The following is a 23,923-nucleotide window of genomic DNA, read 5'->3' as shown; positions in this document are numbered from 1 at the left end:
AACGGGCTTAAGAAAGACTTGAGTTTCAGGTTTTAGGGTTGCACAGACATCAGTGGGGACTGCCCTCCCGCCTGCCGAAATGCCGTTTGTACACCTAGGCGTATGCCTTTCTGCGAAGCAGAGGGTAGGGGCTCTTGCCCAGAAACGGGTCCATAGAATTGGTGCCCTGGTGGTTTACTGCAGACAGGAGCAATCTTGTCCTTTTTAGCTGGAGAGAGAGGTGCGTGCATGGGTGGGCGGTAAAAGAAGCATCCAGTGGACAAATGTGGTTCTTCACTGGTGGATGTTTTTCTGCTTTGCTTTTTTCCCAGCGCGGACTTGGTGAATTGAACATAAACTCTCCCATATACAGCTAGCAGACATAATAACGATAGTCTGCTTGTTTTTGACCTTGAGCCCGTTCAAACTGTGCAGAGTTAGCGTTGTTTCAGTACGCAGGGGTTGGCACAGCGTTCTACCTTGCCGAACCGCCGGGCAGCAAATAATAGGAGCCCGCTCCAGCGGGTGTAGAGCATCGGTTCTGGGCCTTTTTTCTGTGCTACCGTTAGTATCTGTGTTAGAACTTGCTGCTACTGCCCAGTGTCTCCCCTGCTGTAGTTTGAAGATAAACATTTTTATCACTTTTCCCGATCTGTAATGTATATTTATGTATGTGATACCTAAGTAGCCTGCATCTGATTTGTTGAAGACTTGAGGCCTAATAATCACCACCAGGATAAAGGGTTGTTTGGAATTGCCAAGTGGATGTACTGATAACATCGCCTGTTGAAATGGTTTTAGCAGTATACGGTGTGACATAAAGGAATTTGTAAATCTGACAGTAAACCTAGCCTGAAGGCTTTCTGCTTTTGTGGGAAAAGGATTAGGAGAAGCTACTCCGGAGTAACTTCATGTATTCAAGACACTGGAGCAGATCCTTTATTCTTACCTGGAAGTGGCGATTCGTTTCATTTTCCTGTAAACTTGCTGTGAAATAAAGGAACACGAGCACCGAAAAGGTTACACAGGAAAATGAAGTTCTCAGAAAAAGTATTTTAGTGATGGTCAACAGTAGAAATAATGAACGTCCGTTTGGTAAAAATGCTATTCTGTTAAAATCTGTCAGCCGGTTATAGGGAATTCTTTATGTAGCTGTCATTAAGAAGGCCTAGGTTTTGTGCTTGAGTGTTAAACATCGGTTCGAAGAGAGAGTTGAGTTTCACAAGCAGCTGAATACCTGTTCCGCTGGTGGTTCACCAGGTAAGGTTTTTCAGGCAAACCTGCAAGAAAGGAAGTGTTTTATGTTCTGAAGTGCATTGCTCAAGATATTTCACTTAAGAGAAGTATATGCAGGACTTCCTACTGTGGCGGGTCTTAGTGCGATTCAAGAATTGGATGATAAGCTGACACGCTTTGAACAAGTCTTTTCAGTCCATGTGCAAAGTCCTGTGTCAACTTACTGGTTGAAATGTTTTATTACGTTGTAAAGCGTGACTACTGGTCTAATCCTGAAGTATCTTAGTGTCAAGTCCTGAAGGATATTAGTGTATTCCAGATAGGGGTATTGCGTTTTCTGAGCCTGTCAGATAGAAATTCCTGTAGTACGCATGCTGCTGTCTTATTTTGGCTGGGAATTCACAATTACACACAGTGCTGAACGAGAATGAAGTTCACAGGGCTTTTCTTTTGGTTTCACATGGCACGTGTTTCACCTCAAACAATGCCACCTCAAGGCTTGTCCAAGTAGTGTAATCAAATGTCATTCGCATATCCTGGTTTTCTGCAATGCTTCCTCTTTCTGGCTTGTTCTGGAGCATGGGTGTCAGAGGGCAGGTGTGGCATTATTACTGGAAAACACGTGCGTTGAATGGTATCTAAATGTGTAAGTTGAGCTGAAACTGAAACTCCTCTTCTCAGGTCTGCTAGCAACCTGAAATTGACGGTGGGTTGGTTTCAGGAACGTTCTGCTTGGACTGCAAGCTTTCTATATGTTTGGCACCTGGCATCTAGGCTGGCAAGGGGGATAAGCTGGTGGTGCACCAGATGGGACCCTGATGGAAATTCGCTAGATTTGCGTTGGAATTTCGTCAAAACCAACGTGTTTCCATTGACTGTTTGATTTAAATGAATTGTCACTTTGACAGAAAAATTGACAGAATGCTCCTCGTGGAAGCCTTCAAGCAGCTGCAAAGGTCTGTGCCATTGATATCTTTTCATCTTTCGAATCCTGTAGGTTGATTTGAATATAAGCACAGGGAGGGAGAGAACAAGGCATTGTGATTTGGAGAAAAACATGTCTGGTGTGTGGAAGAATGGTCTTTTATGGTCTAAGCTGCAAGGTAGCGTTGCTGTGTGCCACCCCACATCTGCCACGTTCCACCTCGGAGAAGGCTACGTTTCGTAGCTGGATGAAGCGATCCTTTGTTCAGCTTCTGAGTCGAAAGAGGTTCTTTTATTGAGCGGCCAGGGCTTTGCGTCACGCTGGGACGTTAAGTGTCACCTGAGCGCCCTTTGACTCGGCACGGCCGCCTTCCTCGCTGCGCATTTACACAGATGGGACCGGAGGCTTGAGGTGTAATTCCAGAGCGAAATTTTATCTGCAGAGCCCCTATTGGTGGCTGCTGGGAGACATAAACATTTCTCAAAAATACACTTAGATCAGTGAAGCAGAACAAGCGTTTAATGCTTTGGGTCTTTTTTTCTCATCGGTGTTTCTGTCGAGGGCAGTGGAATTGTACTTAAAAATGGAAGTGATTACAAGATGTGATTGCTCATATATTCCTGAATAATCCAATAGTTAGAGTAGAGCCAGTAAAAATGCTGTTTTCTAAACGTGGATTGAAACTTTCTCCAGCTATGAAGAATCGTGTCGTTATGGGGTGTTTGAAAAGGGGAAAATGAAATGCATTTGAAAATATTTCCAGTAAATGAAACTGTTATTTACACATAATTCATCATGATCAAGTGTCATAAATGGGTGATAAGCCTTCAAATATTTGATTTTAGCTTGCGGATTAGTAAGTCACGCATTTAGGAAGACTCGTGTTCATTTTCAGCAGTCTTATTGTCCCATTTTTTACTTTAATTATGCATCATTTTTACATATTATTCTATTTTTTCCCATTTTTTCCTGTTTTCTCTAAGGTGAGTTTTAAGCCTGCTTGTCTTCTTGCCTCCTCATTTGTAAAACGTATCGATCACAGGTGAGTTCGTAGAATTTTATTTTCATAGTGGTGTCTCCATTATCGCTCCAGCTATTTTCCTGTTGAGATCTAAAAGCTGAACTGAATTGAAACTGAATCTCCCAATGTTTACATAGTCGTCTTCTTGGGAGAGTGTGTCTGCGTATTTTGCAATGTTAATACTGTATTTGCATTTCTTCTGGTTGGCTTGCTTTTCATAGTCCCTGGGTTTTCTGATAAGGAGCACTGAATTCTTGGGTTGGGCTTTTTTTTTTTTTTTTTTTTTTTGTGGCATTCTTAGTCTTAGATTCAGACTGTTTTGCAGTTCGCATGAATAATCTTAGTGTAATTGTGCTGTAATTAATAGTTTTTTTCCATGCCTGAGACAAATGCCAAGTTGGCTCCTTTCTAGGTAGATGTTTTCTGTTTGTTTACAGCCCAAGTAGAAATAAACAGTACGGTTTTTCAGTCTCATTCCAGATGAGCCGTCCCTTCCTGGAGGAAGTCGGTTTCTACTTTGTGTCCGTTCAGTACATGGCATTTTGTTGTACGCTGCTCGCAGTTGCGATCTGTGACAAGGAGTCAAGTTTTGGTTTGTTGGTGGGGTTCTTTGTTTGTTTTTTGGTTTTGTTTTTTTAAGTTCAAGTGTAACTAAACTTGCTAAAATGTGCAGAGAAAACAGCATTCCAAGCCACTGCCTGGTTTGGAGTCAGGTTTAACAAAGATGTCTAAAGTCAGCCCTGCCTAGAGGGAAATAGTTCTGGTTTTAAGCCCTTTTTTTGGTTCAGAATAAGTTGCAGTCCTTGTCCCAGAAGCAGGATGGAGGCTAACGTGATCAATTCACATGTACAAAAGTATTTTATGAATGGAAACCGAGTTTCTGCCTAATAATTGTGCCCATCTATCGAGTTAGACTTTTTTTCACATGGCGGACTTCATTTTAATGGCCTTGCTGGGGCGCCGAGGGTCTGTGTGGGAAGTGCTGTGCAAAGTGATCTTCACTGGGGCTTTGAGCGAGACGCCGTCGTGTTTCTTGGGTGTCCCCCGCCGGGCTGTGCCTGCTCCGTCTGTTACGGGTGTGTTGGGGTGTTCGGGAGGGGACGCGGGCTCTGTGCTTTCTGCAGGGCCGTTAGGATGACTGCGCTGGGCCCCCCACTCGGCTTCCATGGAAGGTACCCTTGTTTAAAACGCAGTGTCACGGCCTGGAACCATGCTGGGGTTTCTGCAGCTGCATGCCTGGTAGCGTTACGGGGGTGATGCCTGATGTCCCCTGGGCACGGGGGAGGACTGCCATCACGCCTCTGGCATGCTGCTGGTTGGAGAGGCCTGGAGGCGCCGATGGGCAGCCAAGGTGGGGTGTAAGGTGGCAGAGCAGACTACCTACAGCGAGCTTGTGGTCCTGTTCTACACTAATTCCCCTCCACCTTTCCTACAGTCCTCTCTTCTCCTCCCTTCTTGGCCTGTGCCCCTACATATTGTACCTTTTGCGCACAGTTCCTTCCCCAGACCTCACAGTGGCCCTGTTTCACCCTTTGCATGCCAGCTTGACAGCCTGTTCCATTTTTGCCCCTCCGTCGCTCAGCGCAGTGCCCCGCCAGTGAAGAAGGCCTCCTCTCTGCTCCCGCCAACGAGGCGCTTGTGCCTCTCACGCGGCTGCCGTTCGCTGGAAAGGACTTCCAGGATCTGCCTCGCTGCGGCCAGCCTGACGTTCAAACTCCAGAGCACCTTAACGCTCGTCATCGGTCCCCGTTTGCTCAAAAGAGCATATCCCCCTTGAGTGGCCTTTGGTGGGGTGCCGTGGTAGTGGAATAACTGAGTAGGCAGCCGTATGCCCGGGCGGGACTGGCCCTGCCATAGTGAGATGGCTGCAGCGCTGCCGGGGGGAACGCAGAGTGCGTAGCTGCTTCTGGAGAGCTGTTTGACGGGCCCAGCTAATGCCAGAGCGAGGAGCTGCCCGGCGCCGTCAAAAAGAGGTGTAAGGCTCCAGGGTCTGGTGGGAAGGGGACCCTCAGCGCGTGCTTCCAAGGTACATAAAACACGGAGAGAGGTTTCACCTCTGAAATTATTTAGCTAATTTAGAAAAATGAAAGCGGTGTTCATGTTTCCATAATTATTCATGCTGGTTATAATTACGCCTTCTGAAGTAGCTTTACTTTGGATGCCATGGTAGGTGGCTTTGGCGTAAATGGAAATGTCAGGAACTGCTGGAGCCCAGTGTGCCTTTTTAAAGACATCTCGTGTGCTTGTTTTCTCTGCTTTGTGGGACATACTCATTATTTTTATGTGTAATGCTACCACTGCTTTGGGCGGCTGTTCGGGAGGTTTCTGGTAAATATGGAGAGAGGGGCTTTTCCAGCTGCCTGCTAATAAAGCAGTCTGCTTTGTACTCCTGGTGTAAGACCTGGAAGCCATTTAAAGGATTTTCGGCTGAAATGTGCCGTCCTTCAGCAGGCATGACAGCTATTTGGAGTCAGTTCACTTGTAAACAGGGAGGTTGCTGTTTGCCTGAAGAATGCAGTTTTTAGAAACGGAGTGAACTAAGTATCCCAAATTGGAAAACTTTTTTTTTGCCAGAAGGGTGGGGAGGAGGGTTTGGAGATTGAGAGCGTGGGGGAAGTATCCTTCAGAGGAGGCTTTTGAAATACAGCAGAGGCTGTTAGCTGCTGTTAGTGGTTTATTATCTGTTGAGCTTTTAGCTGTGAATCGGAGGTTTGTGGAGGAGGACCTCGCCCTGTCCCTGTAGTTACTGGAACCAACGTTGGAGTTGAAAAAATGCCATCAGGAGATGGCAGCAGCAGGCCTGCGTGCGTGATTGGTTTGGGATGTCAGGAGCAATGGAAGTGAAACTGCAAATTTTTATAAACTTGGTCCTGATAGTCTTACAAGCGGTTATCGGAAAAGGCTTTGGGTTTGGGGGAAATTAAGGTAGAAGCAAAAGAAACCAAGTAAAAAGCTCCTTTTATTATTTTTTTTTTCTTCATCTGACTAGGTGGTTTAAGAAAGAGGAATAATAGAACGTGCATCTAATTTTTTCTAGCAATGTGGAAGAAAATAAGCGAGACACGGTATGCTCTTTTTGCAGCAGAACTGCAGGGAGATGTAATTTGCAATGCCGGTGCTTTGGGAATGGGCAGATGAAGCTTATGACAAACTTCTCCCGAGACCTGCAGCCGAAGTCCGCGGAAAGGGAGAAGGAATGGGAGAGCGTCAGAACGGTGCATGGCTGCGTACGACCTCGTCGTCCCTGCTCAGGCTAAAAAGTCCCTTGTAAATGTGTCAGCGCTTTGCCCTGTGGTATGCAGTGCATCCATCAACTCTGAATAGCCCATATTTCTACTTGTTAACTAAATTAAGGCATCAGAAGGCTTTGAATTATTTAGTTTAATTCCAGAACACAAACAGCTTAAGAATGCAGTTTTTCAAACGTTCTTTAAAATAATCTGTGTGTAAACACGTATATGTTCCAAAAGTCATCTTGGGAGTAAAATTTTTTGCATGAACACAAGTTTGGGAACTGTGAGGCAGGCTGTATGGCAGCACTGTCGGGAAGAAAGAAAAGATCTGGGATGCCTTTAAAAGGACTTTGTTTTTGTGTGCGTGCGACTGAGCTCCGTTCTCCTCAAGAGGTTTTGATAAAGTTTCTCAGATGACAAGCCCTGAATTACCAGCCGCTTACATATAGGGATGTTTGTGTGAAACCTGTCTTGCTTTTATTCCATGCAGATATTTTTCTCCTTTAGAATGTTAGATGGGGTGAAACGGTAGATTTCGAGCACAGCTATTTGTGGCATCCTGTAAATGTCTTCTCATGCTACTGCTTCATGGTGGCACCGAAGGAAATATTTCTGAAATAGAGCCATAGTTGGCATTAGAGATGTAGGAATTTGTGTGTCCCCATCATTGCTTAAAAATAGAAGCAAAAATTTATCTTCTTTGCAACCTACAGGAAAAATAGCTCCATTAGTTTGAGGGTGCTAGTTTGCATGAGTTAAATGATTTATTTTTTTTTTTTTTTTTTTTTCCTTCTCAGTGAGTCTGTGGGAGGAACTTAGAGAAAGCTCTTCAAGGAAGAATCCCCTTCAAAGGTGGTTCTTCAGCATGCAAAGCTCAGTGGTAGGGAACCTTGAATTTTTCATCTGGAGTGGTTAGTTTCCCGTCGACTGCATTGTCTCCTGAGAGCTCGTTCTGTCGTGTAGGTCCAGCTCACGTGGAAATTTTTTCTGCCATCACGCCCAGGCTTCTCCTGTGTAGTTGCTGTCAGTGTCATGAGAAGGACGCTGGCATTTTGTGCTTAGTTTTGATCTCTGAAACGTTGGTGACATCTTCTCCGTTGGCCCTCAGGTGGGGTAGGGAGAAGCTGCAAACGCAGCGGCACCTTCCTGCAGGGGGTTCTCGGTCCGAAGGCCCGTTTGCGTTTTAACTTGGCGCACGTACTAAGTGGATGGCACATACGGGGTTTCCTCAGCTGTGATTTTGTTATAAGGTTATGCTCCTTTTCCCCATACAGGCATCTTCGCTTACCTGAACTACCATGTTCCCCGGACAAGACGGGAGATCCTGGAGACCCTTATCAAAGGGCTCCAGCGGCTGGAGTACAGAGGCTATGATTCTGCAGGTAGCTCTCCCTGAGCAATTTTTTGAATTTGGGCTTATAAACGATGATTTTTGCAGTGTGTTTGTGAATGGTTTCTACTGTCTTCTGCTCTTGAAGAAAGCTGAAACAAATTGAATGTGCCTGTGATCATGTGGTCAGAGGTTTGGATTAACTTTCAGTGTACAGATTTCTATAACTTTCTTGCTGCCTGTTATCTAAGGCTTTAAAAACAAGCACCTACAAGGTGACAAAGGGAAAACTCACTTCTGATCTGAGGGGTTTCTTGCCTTTATCTGGAGGGTCGGCCGGGGGGAGAAAGAGCACTGTAAAAAACAAACAAACAAAGAAGAGCAGTATTTGTTTACATAAAATACCATAATATACTTTCTGCACTTCACACTCTTTCTTCATATTCCGTGGCGGTGCCTAGGTGTGGGAATCGATGGCGGAAACGACAAAGACTGGGAAGCTAATGCTTGCAAAATCCAGCTTATCAAACAGAAGGGGAAGGTGAAGGCTCTGGACGAAGAGGTTCACAGTATGTACTTCCCTTTCGTTCTTTGCCGGCTCTCCTTCCTTGAAATGTCCTCTCATCTCATTTGCGTTTTGGATATCCCCCGTTTTACCCAGAAACACTGTATTTCCAAATAACCGCCTATCAAGTGCCAGAGGTGTAAGCGCTTACACGTGTGCTGTGAAGAACCCGGTGATCCTGTGGACGTTGTCATGAAGTTACAGAGAAGTCCTGATTTCTCAAGATGAATGAATCACATCCTATTAAAATAAAATAGACCCGAAACACATTTTAGAGAACAGATGGAAAAAAACCCAAACAAAAAGTTCCTTAAACTGGGGAAAGGGGAATTACGGGGAGGTAATTATCAGAGACCTGGAGCTTGGGCAAAAAAGAGAAATGCTCTAAACACTGCATCAGTTGAATTTTAAATTTTCATACGTAGTGCTTGTCCCAGCTAAAGCTGTCCATCCGAGTAGCGATGGGCTGAGCAGCTGGCTTCAGGAAAGCACTCGTGTGCGTGTAACTGGCAACTTGATGAGAACGCAGAGCGCGCGGTCTTCTGCGCCTGTTTCTGCCTCCTTACGTCCCTTCATTTAGAGGTTAAGTTCATTAAATCTGTGCAGAACGCAAAGAAACGCAAAGTTGTTGGGTGTGGAATGCAGGTAAGCTGGGTGAGAGTGGGAGGATGCTTTTCGGAGGAGTCAGGATCTCTAGTTTGCATTCAAGAGCTGCTCTGTTGTTGTAGCGTAGCTTTTCTTAACCCACGCGAGTGTTCCCCTCCCCGTGCAGAGTGCTGTTTATCCAAAAGGAGGGCGGGTAGATCTAACCTTAGTGTAGAGAGAACCAGGAGCTGAAGAGGCCAGGCGAGGTGGTATGTGCATTACAGAAACAGAAGATACACAAAATGTTTCTGAAGAAATGTTTGCCTGCTCAAGAAAACTGCAGGATACACAGTTTTAAAGAGATTGTGGAGACACTTGTGGAACAAAAGGAATCTTTTTTCTCAAAGAAATATTAAAGTTAATGGTATGCTTCCTAGAGACAAGGGTTAGGGATGAATATCCTAACCGTAGTGGTACGTAACCGTGAAATGGGCTGGTTCGGTCACAGCTGACAGCGTACGGGAGGCGACAGGAGGGCAAGGTGCACCCCAGAGAGAGAAATTAAGGTTGGATTCTTTCTTAAAAGTTGGTTTTTATTTTGGCGGGGTGAGGAACGCAGGGAGGTTGCTTGTGTGCATCCGCATTCTGAATCCCCTGAAAAGACGCTTGGTGTCTTGTTGGATTTGCTGATCCCGTTTCCCTGCCAGCATTGCTGTCCTGGGGACCCTGGGCGCCTGGTGGGACTCCCACCTTGACTTTGGGGTAGGGACAGCCCCTCAGTACTGAAAACTTCTGCTTCTGCTGCAGAGCAACAGGACATGGACCTCGACATCGAGTTTGATGTACACCTTGGAATCGCCCATACCCGTTGGGCTACCCACGGCGAGCCCAGCCCTATCAACAGCCACCCGCAACGCTCCGATAAAAACAACGGTGAGTGTGCTCGCGTGAGGAGCCGCGCGCTCCTCGGCGGGTCCTGGAGCCTCTGGAAAAGCTGGCTGCCGTCCCCGGTGCCTGCTGTGTCGCAGGGAGGGGTGGCGGGACCCGGGGCAGCGGGTTTATTGCAGCCCACGATGCCGAGCCCAGTTGCTGCGAAGCCGAAGCCAGAGAGGTTTGGACTTGATTTCTGGCCCCAGGGTACGCTGGCAGCCGTGAATGATCTCGGGAGGGGCTGGGATTAGTGCCCAGAGGTTCGGTGGGTGCACGGGCACAGTGCAAGGAGGAGGTAGACGCAGAATGAAACAGGATGGTAAGAATTTTCACAGCTGCTCTTTGGAATGGAATTTTGTGTACTTTTTTTCCCCCCATTTATTTATGTTTTTTTCATAATCACCACTGTATGGAAGGGGGGTGGTCTCTGTGCTGCTGCAGTGTGCAGCTTGATTAGCGTTCGGTGCAGCCGCCCGAGGAGCAGCACCGGCGAGCTGGCAGGAGGAGCGCGGTGCTTAATTGCTCCCAGCAGGCTGGGAACGGCCAAGCACTTGAGTGCCTCCAGAAACGCTGCAGGATCTCGGTAGCCCTAGTCCCACCCGGGTCATTGTTGTCCTCTGCCGCTACCAGCCACGGCAAATGGGGCAGAGCAAGGACATCACACCAGGAGCTGAAACTCGGCTCGTTATTCTGCCAAGTACGGCTTTCCACACTGTGAGGTTCTGTGGTCTCTGCTGTCTGTGTTGCACGGCGGGGGGCTGGCCTGGGGCTGAGCAGGGCTGTTCCTCTGTCCCCAGAGTTCATCGTCATCCACAACGGCATCATCACCAACTACAAAGACCTGCGGAAATTCCTGGTGAGTGATGTGTGTGTGTGTGTGACACTCGCTCCCCTACTCACACTCGCCCACTCACTCCCTCGCTCCACTCCCTTTTGCTCTCACACATTCCCCACGCAGTGCCCCGCTTGCATTCTCACACTCGCTTTCCCACTCACGCTCCCCAACTTAAACTTTCCCCCCGCTCCCTCACGGCCCCACTCACACTCACTTTCCCACTCACCCTCCTCTCTCCGCCCCCACGCACTCTCCATTCACACTCCCTCACTTATACTCTCACACTCCTTCACTTATACTCCCCCGCTCACTCACAGTCACCCACCCACACTCACCCCCTCCATTCGCACTCCCACTCTTGTTCTCCCACTCCCCTACTTGCACTCACCCACTTAAACTCCCACTCCCCCACTTGTTCCCCACTCACACTTACGCTCCCCCACTCACATTCTCATAGTGTTCACACTCCCCCACTCACACGCCCCTCATTATTCCACTCACTCCCTTTCCCTCCCCCACTCACACTCATCCAGTCACACTCACCCCCCCGTTCACTCTTCCTCACTCCCCACTCACTGCCCCGTTCCCCCACTCATATTCGCACACTCGCTCCCCTGTTCATGCGCACGCCCCCACTCACACTCCCCTTCTCGCTTTCCCACTCCGTTCTCACGCATTCCTTTGCTCTCACCCCCCACTCCCTCCCTCACCTACTCACACTGCCACTTCGCACACACTCCCTTCACTCACATCCCCACTCGCTGCCTTGTTCCCCCCTCATACCCCCACACTCCCTCTTGCTCCTTCCATTCCCCCACTCACAGTCCACCCCGCGCTCGCCCATTCCCCCACTCATGTTCACTCACACTCACTCCCTGGCTCACCTCACATCCGTTGCTCTCCTTGGATCACACTTCCCACTCTCCCACTCACACACTCCCCCACTCACCCTCCCACTCCTACTCCCCACTCACTTGCCCCATTCCCCACTCTACTCTCACACTCACTCTCCCACTCCTCGCTCCACTCACACTCCCCACTCACTACCCTGTTCCCCCACTCACATTCTCACACTCGGTTTACTCCTCTGCTCACACCCCCCACTCACGTGCCCCTGTGCCCCCACTAACCCTCCCCCTCGCCCTCCTCCACTCACCCTCACCCTCCACCCCTCTCACTTCCCACTCGCCGTCCCTCCCCACTCCCCACCCCATTCACATTCTTGCACTCACCCCCCACTTAACCTTCCACTCATGCCACCACTCACACTCAACCTTCTCATGCCACCACTCACACTCCCCCGCTCACTCCCCCACTCAGACTCACCCCGCTCGTTCCCTCACTCACGTTCTCACACTTGCTCTCCTGCTTGCACCCACGACTCGCACTCCTCACTCCTCTACTCACCCTCCCACTCCCACTCACCCTCCCACTCACGCTTCTCCTCACTCCCCCCTTCACTACTCCATTCCCCACTCACACTCGCCCTCTTCACTCTCCCACTCACCCACATGCCGCCCTTGTGTTCCTCACACTCGCTCTCCTGCTCCCCCACTCATTCCACATTCATTCACTCCCTTACTCACACTCACGCCTCCTCCCTCTCCCACTCGTACCTCACACTCGCACTCCCTCCTTACACTCCCCCGCTCCCGCCTCCACTCACCCCCACCCGCATTCCCGCTCCCTCGTTCTCCCACTCCTGCCCCCTCTCCCGCTCCCTTGCGCCCCCCTTGTCTCCCTCCCACACTCACGCCACCCCTTGCACGTGGAGCCGCTCGTCCCCCGCTCTCCTCCCGCTCAGTCTTGCACTCGCGCTCCCCCGCTCGCTCACGCCTGCGCTCACACTCGCTCCTCCGCTCGCGCCCCAGCGTAGTCACGCGTGCCCTCCCAGCTCACACGAGAGCACCTGCTCCCCGCTCGCGCTCGGACTGACTCCCCCAGTCGCGCTCACGTCTCACACTCGCTTTCCACTTGCGCGTTCTTGCGCTCTCCATCTTGCACACACCCCACTCGCTTCTCCACTTGTACTCGCACTCATCCTCGCACTGGGCACGCTCGCTCAGCGCTCGCTCCCCCACTTGCGTTCCCATCCCTCTCGCACTCGCACATGCTCCCCCTCCCTTTTGCGCTCGCACGCTTTTGCACGCACACGCGCACTCTGGCATTCGCCCCCGCTTGCACCCGCGTGCGCTCACACTTGTTCCCCCACCTGCACTCCCTCTCGTACCCTCGCGCTCGTGCACTCTCGCTCTCCCCCGCTTGCACGCGTGCTCTTCCGTCCGCGCTTTTCTACTGGCGCGCACGCTCATCCTCGCTCGCCCAGCTGCTCACCGCGCTAAGGGAGCGGGGCGGCGGGGGGGAAGGGGAGGAAAAGGGAGGAGGTGCGGGTGGAGGAGGGATGGAAGGGACGGGAAGTGAACAGGAGGGCAGGGAAATGAAGGAAAGGGAAAGGCCGGAGGGAAAAGGAAAGGCAGGAAAGAAGGGTGAAAGAAAGTTACAGAGGAAGGAAGGAAAAAGGCAGGAAAAGAAAGAAAAAAGGAAAGGCAGAAAAGAAGAGAGGAAAGGCAGGGGAGAAGAGAGAGGGGAAAAGACAGGGAAGGAAAAAGGAAAGGAATAGGAAGGGAAGGAAAGAAGGAAGAGAGGGAAGGCTGGAAGGAAGGAGAGACGGAAAGGAAAAGGATGTAGGAAGGAGAAAAAAGGCAGGAAAGAGGAGAAGAAAAAGGCAGAGGAAAGGTGGGAAAGAAGGGTGAAAGTAGGAAGGAAGGAAGAGGAAAGATGAATGCAGGAAAGGATGAAAGCGAAGTAGGAAGGGAGGAGGAGGGAAGGATGGGTGGAGAAAGGAAAGGTAAGAAAGGAAAAAGGAAGCGGCAAGGCAAGAGGGAAGGATGGAAAAAGGGGAAAAAAGGAAGAGGAAATGCAGTATGGAATGCTAAAGCAAGGAAAGGCAGGAAAGGAAAAGGAAGGATAAAAGGAAAAGCAAGGAGAAAAGGAAGGAAGAGGGGAGGCAGGAAAGGATGAAAGAAAGCAAAGTGTGAAGGGAGTTAAAAGGAAAGGCAAGGAAGAAGAGGAAGGGCAGGAGGGAAGGCTGGAAAAAGAGGAAGGAAAAAAGGAAAGGCAAGAAGAAAAAAACAAGGAAAAAAGAAAAGTGGGGAGGAAGGCAGGAGAAAAGGAAAGGAAAGGCATGAGAAAAAGGGAAGGAAAAAGTTAAAAGCAGAAGAAAGGAAAGGGAGGAATAAAAGAAGGAAAAAAGGAAAGGCAGGAAAAAAGGAAGGAAAAGGAAATGCGGGAACAAAGGAAGGAAAAAGGGAGGAGGGAAAGGAAGGAAAAGGGAAAGGGAAGGCAGAGGGCCGGTGACCCAACGGGTGCTGTCACTGCAGGAGAGCAAGGGCTACGACTTCGAGTCGGAGACGGACACGGAGAGCATCGCCAAGCTGGTCAAGTACATGTACGACAACCGGGACAGCGACGACATCAGCTTCACCACCCTGGTGGAGAGGGTCATCCAGCAGCTGGTAATGCTGGGAGCGGGGCGCGGGGGGGACACCGGGACAGACGGGGACACTCCCACCCCCCACCCACCCCACCCCCACCCCCCCCCGTACTCCAGTATTGCTCAGGGTAACCTGGCCGGTGCAGCACCGCGCCTGTGCCAGACTGCCACAGGACGTTCTGCGGCACACGCTAAGGAGCGTTTTTGTCTTTCCTGACAGCTTATCTCAGACATACATTCGCTTTTCTTCAACATCAGTCAATAATCATGTGAAAAACGTCTACAGTTTGGGGCGCAATGGCGTCTCGAGGCAGCCGGTCCCTGGTGCGTTGGGTGGCGAGCGGGGGTGGGAGCCGGCGCAGGACAGAGCGAAAGTCAGTCCGTGCTTCAAATCTTGTCCAGGGCCTCCATCGGGAAGAGACGCTGACCCCTTGTGGGAGCTTCGCTGCATAGCCCGTGGTTCCGCGTGTCCGTTCTTGCACGGGAACAGGATCCGTCTGCAATTCACCCCTCGTCCGAGAGCACCTTGCTCAGGAGGCAGTTGTGCAGGGATTTGCCTGGCAGGAGCTGTAGTAGCAGTAGTCCAAGAGCACGTTTTGCTGGCGGATCGCTGTGGCTCACCTGGATGATCGGTGGCACCGCACCTGAGCAAACACCCCGAAGTTTTGGCACACCTTTCACCGGGTCTTTGCCTTTGTAACCCCCTTGTTGCACTATGCGCTAGCGCAGGAGCGTTTGCGTGGGCAGCCAGGGATGTCCAAGCGCAGCGTCCGTCTGGAAGTTCAGACGGCTCCTTAAGTGGTTGAGGATGAGCTCCCCGGGCCCAGGGGAGGGACGCCCTTCCAGACCGAGGTGCCTGGAGCTTTTGGTGGCTCTGAAGACAGCTGTGAAGCCGCCTGCTCGCTATCGCTTACTCGTTTGCAGAAACGGGTGCAGTTCATGTGCTGCGATTCCTGAAATGGTGGCCCAGGCCTCAAGTGAACGGATAACCGGTTTGTATTTCTCTTGTTCCAGGAAGGTGCTTTCGCCCTGGTGTTCAAAAGCGTTCATTATCCTGGGCAAGCGGTCGGTACCAGGTAAGCGTTGCCGTGGGGAGGAGCGTTCTTGTTGCACCCTAAACGTCACTTTCTTTGTCCCCCGCAAGTTAGGAGATGATGGGAGTAGAGGTGGTTGTTCCCATTGTGCTGCATATGTTGGGGTGAGCGTGGCTGCTGTTTTTCATTTCCTTTGTCTTGTTTTCTATTGATCGTAACAGAAAATTCCCCAAAAATATTTCGAAAATTTCTTAGCGACCACTTGTATCACGACTGGTCTGGAACAGCTTTTTTTGTAGACTCAGGCTGTGAGAGCTTTGGAAGGAGATGGTTTTCTCTCTTCCTTTGTCTGTGCCTTTGTGGCAGCATTTGGGCAAGTCCTCCGTTGGAGCTGAAGCTGGGCCAGCCTGGCGTTCAGGTTTTCTGCTCCACCTTTAAACGTCAGCATCGGTCGGGTTGGTTTAACCAGCCCTGTGCCTAGCACGGGTTTTGAATTTCGGTGCCGATAGCTGTTTGTAGATGTGTCCGGCGAGCGACAGCCGCTGTGTTCCTGGTTCGGGCGTCCATGGGATTGGAGTTACTCTTGCAAGGTTTCCGCTACACTTGAGACGGATTCCTCACGTCCATGCGGTGTGTTTATTCAGAGATTCTTTCGCTGTGTCTTTGCAGCACTAACAGCTTATCTGGGAGGAGCTCGCTCTTCTTCAGTTCAGTTCGGTTGCTGTGCTGGAGAACAACAGTCCCTTCAGGTTGGATGTCAGGGTGACGAGTCTTTGGGTGCTGAGGGTTGTAACTCGGTGTCTCCTTGCAGGCGAGGCAGCCCCCTGCTAATAGGAGTGCGCAGCGAGCACAAGCTCTCCACCGACCACATCCCGATCCTCTACCGGACGGGTAAGTGCGAGCACCCCTCCCCGCAGCGGCCGCGTTCGGTCACGCTCAGACCAATGTACAAGCAGAGAGTTTCACACCCAGTTGTGTGCTCTGGGATACATGTTACACTTTTAAACTTTCGTCTGTAAATTAAACCGTTATAAAAAAGAGACTTTTTTTTTTTTTTTTAAGAAAGTTTTTAACCACGTGCTATACTGCCATATACCTCAAGGTAGTCGGCTGAAGGACGTACTTTTGCTCCCTGGTGTCTGCCCATACACCGGCAGAACTGACCTCTGCTTTTATAACCAAAGCTTTAATGTCCAGTGGTTGCAAGGAAAACACGTCTTAATGGAGTAGAATAGAATAAAATAGAACAGAATAGTTCAGTATAGTAAAGTTAACAGTATAGGTAAACTTAGATACTGAAGTTGATCCTTTGTGTGTGGCAAGTTGTGGCATTCATGGACTTGGTTGTTTTCAAAAAGAAAAATGGCCGTGTGTTGAAGGCTATAGGCTTTTCACTATCACAGACCTTTCCCCCGCCCCCGCAACGTCATTTTTAAAAAGCAGAATGCTGTTACCGTTTGTGTGGCAACCTATATTTCCGCTGTCCGTCCATCTTTCCCTCACGCGTGTGTTTTACCACTGTAGATGCGTAGTTGCACCCTTGAAAATGAAAAGTGGCTAAGAATTGTCCCGTAACTTACCGTTGTCAGAGGGGTCTGAACCCGTTCAGTTACCGGGCGCTGGACTCGTTCCCTAAGCACTGCAGCGACCCAAAGGACTTACTGTCGCAGTGCGTCGTACTGCTTCCTAACGGAGCTGCTAACGACAGCTTGCTGCAGTGTAACGTAAGAACCAGGCCCCGTAAGCTTTGTCCGTCTTCGCTCTTGGCTGATGTTGGGTAATTAGCAGTAATCCTTAATGTATGTATGTAACGCTTTGTTTCCCCACTCATTATCTGAAGTTTGTTTTGTTTTGTTTTTTTCCAATTACACTTCCAGCTGTACAATCTATGGATCATTCTTTTGATGGAATATCCATAAGAATGGAGGAAGGTGCCTACCAGAGACAATCTAATACCTGAAATTTCAGACAAATCCTCCAGTTCCTTAGGAGAGGAATCATAAATGAGACAAATATGCATTGCCTCTTTACTATGTGGCTATTGCTTTCCATGCAGTGTAGTGAAACAAATGGGATAATCAGAATTCCGTCTTGGTCAGAAACACCATGAGCAACACAGAGGAAAACCCGCCCATCAGTCCACCCATCCCGTTTCAAATATTCTGACATCACGCTCAGCGTATCCGCAAAATCGATGACTTAGTGCAGGTTGTGCTGCGTGCTCCCTGCGGCGCTGATTACAGAAGGAAACGGTAAATTACCTTAAACACCCCCCCCCCCCCCCCCCAAAACAGAAGAGCGAAACCCTGTTAAGGAGGCTGCTAATAATCCTAATGCAGACATTCCCCAGAATTCCTCCTGGAGTCCAGATTGCCAGAGCTACGTCCTCCCTCCGATCGCAGTGTGGATCTGAGTTTTGCAGCTTCTGGTAGAAGCAGCAAGGCTGGCCTGAGGCTGGAACTCGCTTCCCTTTGCTCGCTTACCAGGGCGAACCACTTCTAATTCACATTAAGTACTTGCTTTTTCTAAAGGCTAACCCGTCCTACGGGATGTGATGAACTAAGTTCACATCCGAAGCAGGAGAGCGCTGTTCTATCCGAGGAGAGGATCTGGCTCTTAGCTGCTGTAAATGACTGGGATTCCAGCCTCGGGCACCGACGGCGCCATGGGCGAAATCTGCCTGCTTTTGCCGGAGGAGAAACAAACCCCAGTTTGTTGAAAGGTGAACTATGCTTGTTCTCTGGCAGGAGCTGGTTTACCTGAATCCAAACATTAGGGAGGTTTGGTTTCTTTTTACCAAATGTATCTGCTAAGTCAGCGCGAAGCGTTCAGAGTAGCATTCTGAAGTCAGCTTCATTCCCAGGGGCTTTAAGAACCAAAGCCCCTCGGCTTTCAGAGGCACTGAGGCTTTTCTGAAAAATGGACCATATGAAATAGGGATTCGAGTATCTGTGACTATAATCATTGTTCGTTGGTTGTATCGTGCTGTCATCTGAAAACACCTCTTACAGAAATCAAAACTTTAGTGCTGCTCAAGCAAGGATGGAAGAATCTATTCAGCAGCAGCTGTGTTACTCCGTGCTGTAGCACCTTTGCAGAACTGCCATATGCTTGGGATCGTCACAGTGGAGAGCGAGGTGGTATCAAAACATACTGAACCCCCCCCCCCCCCCCCCCCCCCCCCAGTTTTTACTATACCTGTGTTAATTCTCCGTGATGTCTCCATTCTTTGATTTAGAAGGGAAAAGATTAAAAGATTACTTGTGCGTTGCTTCTAAATTCTAGGAAATGGGAGGTGGGTGCTGTCGCGCACCAATCCAGCTTATCCATAGATACACGGACGATCTATGGACAAAGCCGTAGTTGACATAACAACCGTAACTGGCTGATAATACTCACGGTGACTTTTCGGTCGCTCCGTGGTAAGATACATACGCAGTAACAAGACGTTCCAGCTCAGTGTAGAATCTGTAATACAGGAAAGCAATGCAACATAATAAAGTCAATGCAGGGAAACGTTCTGTATCGAGAAACAAAATTTGCATGTTCAGATCAAGTATGGGTGCTTCTGTTGGCGAACGGCCACTAACACCTTTGCTCTGGCCTTTCTCAACAACAAATCGGTCTGTCCTGTCTCAGCTCAGCCACAAAGGAGTCGTTTTCCTTATTGACTGACCCAATAACTGACGTGGAGGGCTCTAAATTGTTGGCTGAGTGGAACCTTCTTACTGAGTATCAACGTGAAAGCAGTATTTTTTCTTTACGTTTTCACTTACAGAAGTATAAATCTAGACGTCATGATCTCTACTTACATCATTGAGTCAGATCGGTATCCAGTAGGTGAAACAAAATTAGAGCTTATGGAATAAATATATAATAGAGTAACTTCAATGTTGTTGTTCGTCAGCAATGGTCACGTTTTGCTAGATAAGCTGATGAAGCCACCCCCGCCCCTTACCACACCGTGCGCAGTGCCTGGCAAATGCTTTTGTTCGAGCAGTAGGTGTTTTGTCCACAATTTTTGGATCAGAACGAGGTGGTTGTATTTGATAGCTGAGCTACAACGCCGAGTACTTAATCGTGTATTTCCTGATCTGTGTCTGAACCCGTTGGCTCAGGCGGACAAAAATAGGTTTGGGTTACATCTGCCGGTGCTCAGTGGAGCAGCGGGGCTGCGCAGGTGGCAGCTCTGAAAGAATTTCCCCAGTGCTGAGAATAACTGAGAGAGCGCAATCCTGCTCGATTTCTCAAAGCCTCAGGAAAGTTAGTGAAACAGAAGCACAGGAGGAACTTAAAACGATAAACAGGGCAGATTGAATGGGGAAAATGTTGGTAAATGTGACTGCTCATAAAGCAGCTCGAATTCTCTTCTCCTAGTGGAGCCACACATAAACTTTCAGTTGAATTTTTACTGATATTTTCCTCCAAACTTAAAACTCTGCACTAACATTACACTTGCAGACTTCATTCAAGAGCCCATAAAACCCTTGCAAGTAAATTGAGAAAGGGCACAACAATACGAGTGCTAGCATGCTGCTCTTCTCTTGTCGCTGTTGAATTTACCGTGTCCGCACACAGCGATGAAAATAGTGCTTCATGTTGGTGCTGTGCCTCGGGACCGCGGGTCGAGACTGGCGTTGCAGCCGCCTTCCCGCTTTGTCGGTCCGCGCGGTACCTGATCCTCCTGTCTCCTAGGGAAAGACAAGAAGGGAAGTTGCAACCTGTCTCGCGTTGACAGCACCACCTGCCTTTTCCCTGTGGAGGAGAAAGCTGTGGAGTACTACTTTGCTTCTGATGCTAGGTAATGTTTTTCAGTATCTTTTAGCGTATGTAAAAATATGCCCTTTAAAGCTGAGGCCTTGAACAAGAGATGGGGAGGCTGGGGTTCCTGTAGGAATGATAGTAAATTAAGTCTATGTGGCCATTACTTTGCAAACAGTAACTAGTTACCATACGCGGCCCTGAGAGAGAGGTGGATTAGATGAGAGTTTCTGTTCAAGAAATGTACACTGGCTTTGGAACAGTGGTGTCATCCTTCTTCCAGCACATCTGTTGGGAAGATTGCAGAGGTGAGCCATAGGAAACCTGAGAGTACTGACCTAAATTAACAGGACGGATGCTAATTATCAGGAGAACTGTGTTGATTCTCCAGGGGTCTCAGCACACATGCAATTCCTTTATCATCAAAGGTGGCTTTAATTCCAGCGGAGGGAGCAGCCTTACCAGAACTTTTGCTTTTCTCTATATTAGGGAAATGAATGCTTGTTCCAGAAACGTAAAAATACTGCTGTGGTTGGCTTCTGCAGCTCTTCTCGTCAGAGCACTGCAGAGAGTCTTAGGACACCCTGATGTGCTCTGATTTTAGAGAGCGTTTCAGTGGCTTGCCCAAGGTCAGCACAAAAGCTACCTGCCCAGGGAGCCGATGGATTTCAGTACAGCTTGCCTCATTCAGCTGCGAGAGAGTACAGACTAAAGCCTCGTCAGGGACTTTAAACCCCAGGGGTAATTCCAATATTGACATTCCCCGAGTGAACTGCAGGCAGGGAAGGTACTCAGTAGTACCTAATTCTCAGAGTGCTTCTAGGCAGATCTCAGAGTACTTTTGCAGGTGGCCAAGCTGTCCCCAATTTTACAGATGGAAAATGAGATGCAGGGAGGGACAGTGGCTTATCCCTGGAAACGAGAAGACAGGAACCTGCCCCTGTAGTTGAGCACCCTGCGTGCTAGGGCAAGGTACTGTCTTCCTGACTTCCGCTCGGTTAGATCGCGTTGCTGCACGTGCTGCTTTGTCTGAGGAATTCATAGCTTCTTCTTAAAGCAGGCGCTGAAATTAACAATGAGGTAGGTGGAAAAAATCTAGTTATACTGGCAGTGTGGAAATGTACTTTACAGTACTCCTCTTACTTTAAAAGAAATTCCATTGAAATGAGTAACTTTCTCGACTCAAAAGCTGTATGTTGGATTATAAATAGGGCTGTGGCCCTCATCTTTCTATGGAGAATAATGTCTTATGGCAAACGGTGTATGCTTTTATAGTGCTGTCATTGAGCATACCAACAGAGTGATTTTCCTTGAAGATGATGATGTAGCAGCTGTGGTCGATGGCCGTCTTTCCATCCACCGGATTAAACGCACGGCAGGCGATCACCCCGGACGTGCCGTCCAAACCCTGCAGATGGAACTTCAGCAAATCATGAAGGGTAAAATCTTTTGGATGTCACCTGTGTAGAGGCACAGGTCCACCCTGGAGTCACGGAACAAGTCAGGTTGAAAAAGACCTGGAGGCCATCTGGCCCAATCTCTTGTTAAGAGCAGGGCCAAGTAGGTCAGAGGGGGCTGGGGATTTTGCCTCCTGCTCAGAGGCATCCGTTTTTTCCAAGCAGGCTTGCCATTCCAGATCTGGCCCTTCATTGACACGTTCTAGTAACTTATAGAATTGTAGAATCGTTAAGGTTGGAAAAGACCCTTAAGATCATCGAGTCCAACCGTTAACCCGGCACTGCCAAGCCCACCACTAACCCATGTCCTCGAGCACCACGGCTACCCGGCTTTTAAATCCCTCCAGGGATGGGGACTCAACCTCCTAACTTGACTGTAGCTCTCATGATGAGCTGATGCTTCGGTAGCAAAAGAAATATCATCTTAATAACCCCTGCCTGGTAACTGGCCTGTTAGCGACTCTGGTCCAAGCTTTTCCCTATATACAGAGGAAAAATGTAAATTACCAGGAGATAACTGAAAGCGTTCTCATTTGGTTTGTGTCTGCCTTTCTTTTATAGGCAACTTCAGCTCATTTATGCAGAAGGAAATTTTTGAGCAGCCAGAATCTGTCGTTAATACAATGAGAGGAAGGGTCAACTTTGATGACTACACTGGTAATTGAGATTTAGCCTCCTTTGTTTTCCACAGCTCAGTATCTAGTAGTTATTCACGGTAGTTATAGAGGAGGAGGTGGGTGATGACGTGGGAGATGAAAACGTGCTGGTGTGAGAGGATGCGCCTGTCTCCCAGGGAGCGCCTCCAGAATTACGTGCCCTGGTGGCAAGATTACTTTTTGTAATGTTTATTTTGCAAAGTGGTTGATGGAGACTGTAACGTGCTGCGGGTTAGCCTCAGTGATCTTCAGAATCTCTGCTACCTGGCCAGCCTAATTTTTCTCTCTGAATCTTGCTTGCAGTCAATCTGGGTGGGCTGAAGGATCACATTAAGGAGATTCAGAGGTGTCGTCGTTTAATCCTTATTGCTTGTGGGACAAGCTATCACGCTGGAGTTGCGGTAAGCGTCAGTCTCGATCTGTTTGTGAACTGTAGCTAGAGGGGGCACAGTATTGCGTGTGTCGAGCAGGTTAAGGATTGATTTAAGGTTAAGACAGAGCGAGTGCACGCTGATGAACGAAGACCCTTTTGAAAGCTGCGTACAGCAGACTTTCAATTCACCGGCAACAGCTGTAGGAAATAAAAAGCTGAAGAACTTTGAAAGTGTTGCCTGTGACTTCTCTTGCTATGGAAAGCTTTAAAAAACAAAACCTGCTCTGTCATAAAAGGCAGTTGGCAGGGGAAGAGACAATGCAAGAGCAGAATGCAAATGCTGTGGCAAGGTGGGGGCTGCCACGAGCCAGGCAGGATTTCCCCCTTTGCTCTTTACGCAGACAGCGACGGTGCCTCTTAGGGACGTCTCTGTGCTTGCCCAGTACGGTGAAGAGGTTCCGCTTGGCACCGTACGAAGCGCTGGCTGTGCGTACAGCCAGCCTGCCATTGTGTTTCGTCAGGGTCGGACCTAAGCATTGCTTCAAACGCCATGGCTGTAGATGAAGCGCTTTTAGGTTGCAGCTTGGCGGCCCATAATGTTGCAATTAAAAGTGCTCTGCAGCTTCACAGAGGAACCCTTTGGTTTCTCTCAGAAAAGCTGCAAAACACGGCTATGTTCGCTGGTTTACAAGGACCAGAAAAGGAAATTTTTGTTCACCTTGGCCAGCTCTGTAAGATAATGTTAACAGTAATCCATCGACTAGCCAGAACAAGTTTCTGGCTTGGCCTGGATACAGGTGGTGGTTTCCGAGTTCTTCAGTAATACCAGTTACAGCCCGATAGAAGGACGCCCCGTATTACAGAATATATAATTATATCAGAAGTGAGACTCGCTTAAGAACAGCCTACGTGTGAGGGAGGAGTTGGCCTCACAGGCTTTTTGGGGTGCCAAAAGCAGGGTTGCTTTTCGCAGGGGTAGCTCTGTGACTTGAGCCTGGGTATACTGAGTAATTAAAATAGAATCCAGCACTAATTTCCCATGGTATTTTGACAGTAATATTTTCCAGTGTGCGGCAACTAGAAGGCTTTTTTATACTCCAAACACTTGTTTTTTTAAACAAGGTATAACATGCGATTTTCTGACATCTCCTTTTACCAGACCCGTCAGGTTCTGGAAGAACTGACTGAATTACCCGTTATGGTTGAACTGGCCAGCGACTTCTTGGACAGAAACACCCCTGTCTTCAGAGACGATGTTTGCTTTTTCATCAGCCAGTCAGGTACGGTCACGCTTTACCGCCCGCTCACTCCCCTCTTCCCTGCGAGTGCGAGCTTGGGAGGGAAAAGGCAGCAGGGCCAAATTCTCGCGCCTGCCCGGAGGACTGCGCGTGGTATGCGCGAGAGAAGGAATTGGCACGCGCGTACTGGAGCTGGGGAAAAAATAGAGTGGTTCTCCTCCGTCCATCTGCGTGCTGGTGCGTGATTCGGTTTAGCCGAGTCTTGCAGACGG

At 49.0% G+C, this 23,923-nt stretch overlaps 1 protein-coding gene across 6 annotated transcripts in view; it reads left to right on the top strand.

Annotated features, from left to right (window-relative positions):
- Nucleotides 1-23,923, top strand: part of GFPT1 (glutamine--fructose-6-phosphate transaminase 1) — a 51,916-nt gene that overhangs the window by 6,497 nt on the left and 21,496 nt on the right. For 5 of the 6 annotated variants that reach the window (XM_087763081.1, XM_087763080.1, XM_087763083.1 and 2 more), the window contains exons 2-13: nucleotides 7,669-7,776; nucleotides 8,186-8,293; nucleotides 9,682-9,807; nucleotides 10,602-10,660; nucleotides 14,020-14,154; nucleotides 15,147-15,208; nucleotides 15,978-16,057; nucleotides 19,862-19,967; nucleotides 21,203-21,366; nucleotides 21,946-22,041; nucleotides 22,344-22,441; nucleotides 23,573-23,693. In XM_087763081.1, coding sequence (XP_087619207.1) covers nucleotides 7,669-7,776; nucleotides 8,186-8,293; nucleotides 9,682-9,807; nucleotides 10,602-10,660; nucleotides 14,020-14,154; nucleotides 15,147-15,208; nucleotides 15,978-16,057; nucleotides 19,862-19,967; nucleotides 21,203-21,366; nucleotides 21,946-22,041; nucleotides 22,344-22,441; nucleotides 23,573-23,693 — 1,263 coding nt within the window. Of the gene's footprint in view, nucleotides 1-6,244; nucleotides 6,456-7,668; nucleotides 7,777-8,185; nucleotides 8,294-9,681; nucleotides 9,808-10,601; nucleotides 10,661-14,019; nucleotides 14,155-15,146; nucleotides 15,209-15,977; nucleotides 16,058-19,861; nucleotides 19,968-21,202; nucleotides 21,367-21,945; nucleotides 22,042-22,343; nucleotides 22,442-23,572; nucleotides 23,694-23,923 lie in introns of those variants that run through there. The other variant, XM_087763084.1, reaches the window with a different exon arrangement.

The sequence above is a fragment of the Nipponia nippon genome, unplaced genomic scaffold (assembly GCF_047370975.1).
Source record: "Nipponia nippon isolate SJK-2023a ecotype South Korea unplaced genomic scaffold, ASM4737097v1 scaffold_27, whole genome shotgun sequence".
Lineage (NCBI taxonomy): Eukaryota > Metazoa > Chordata > Aves > Pelecaniformes > Threskiornithidae > Nipponia > Nipponia nippon.
This window is presented reverse-complemented; position numbering and strand designations above follow the sequence as displayed.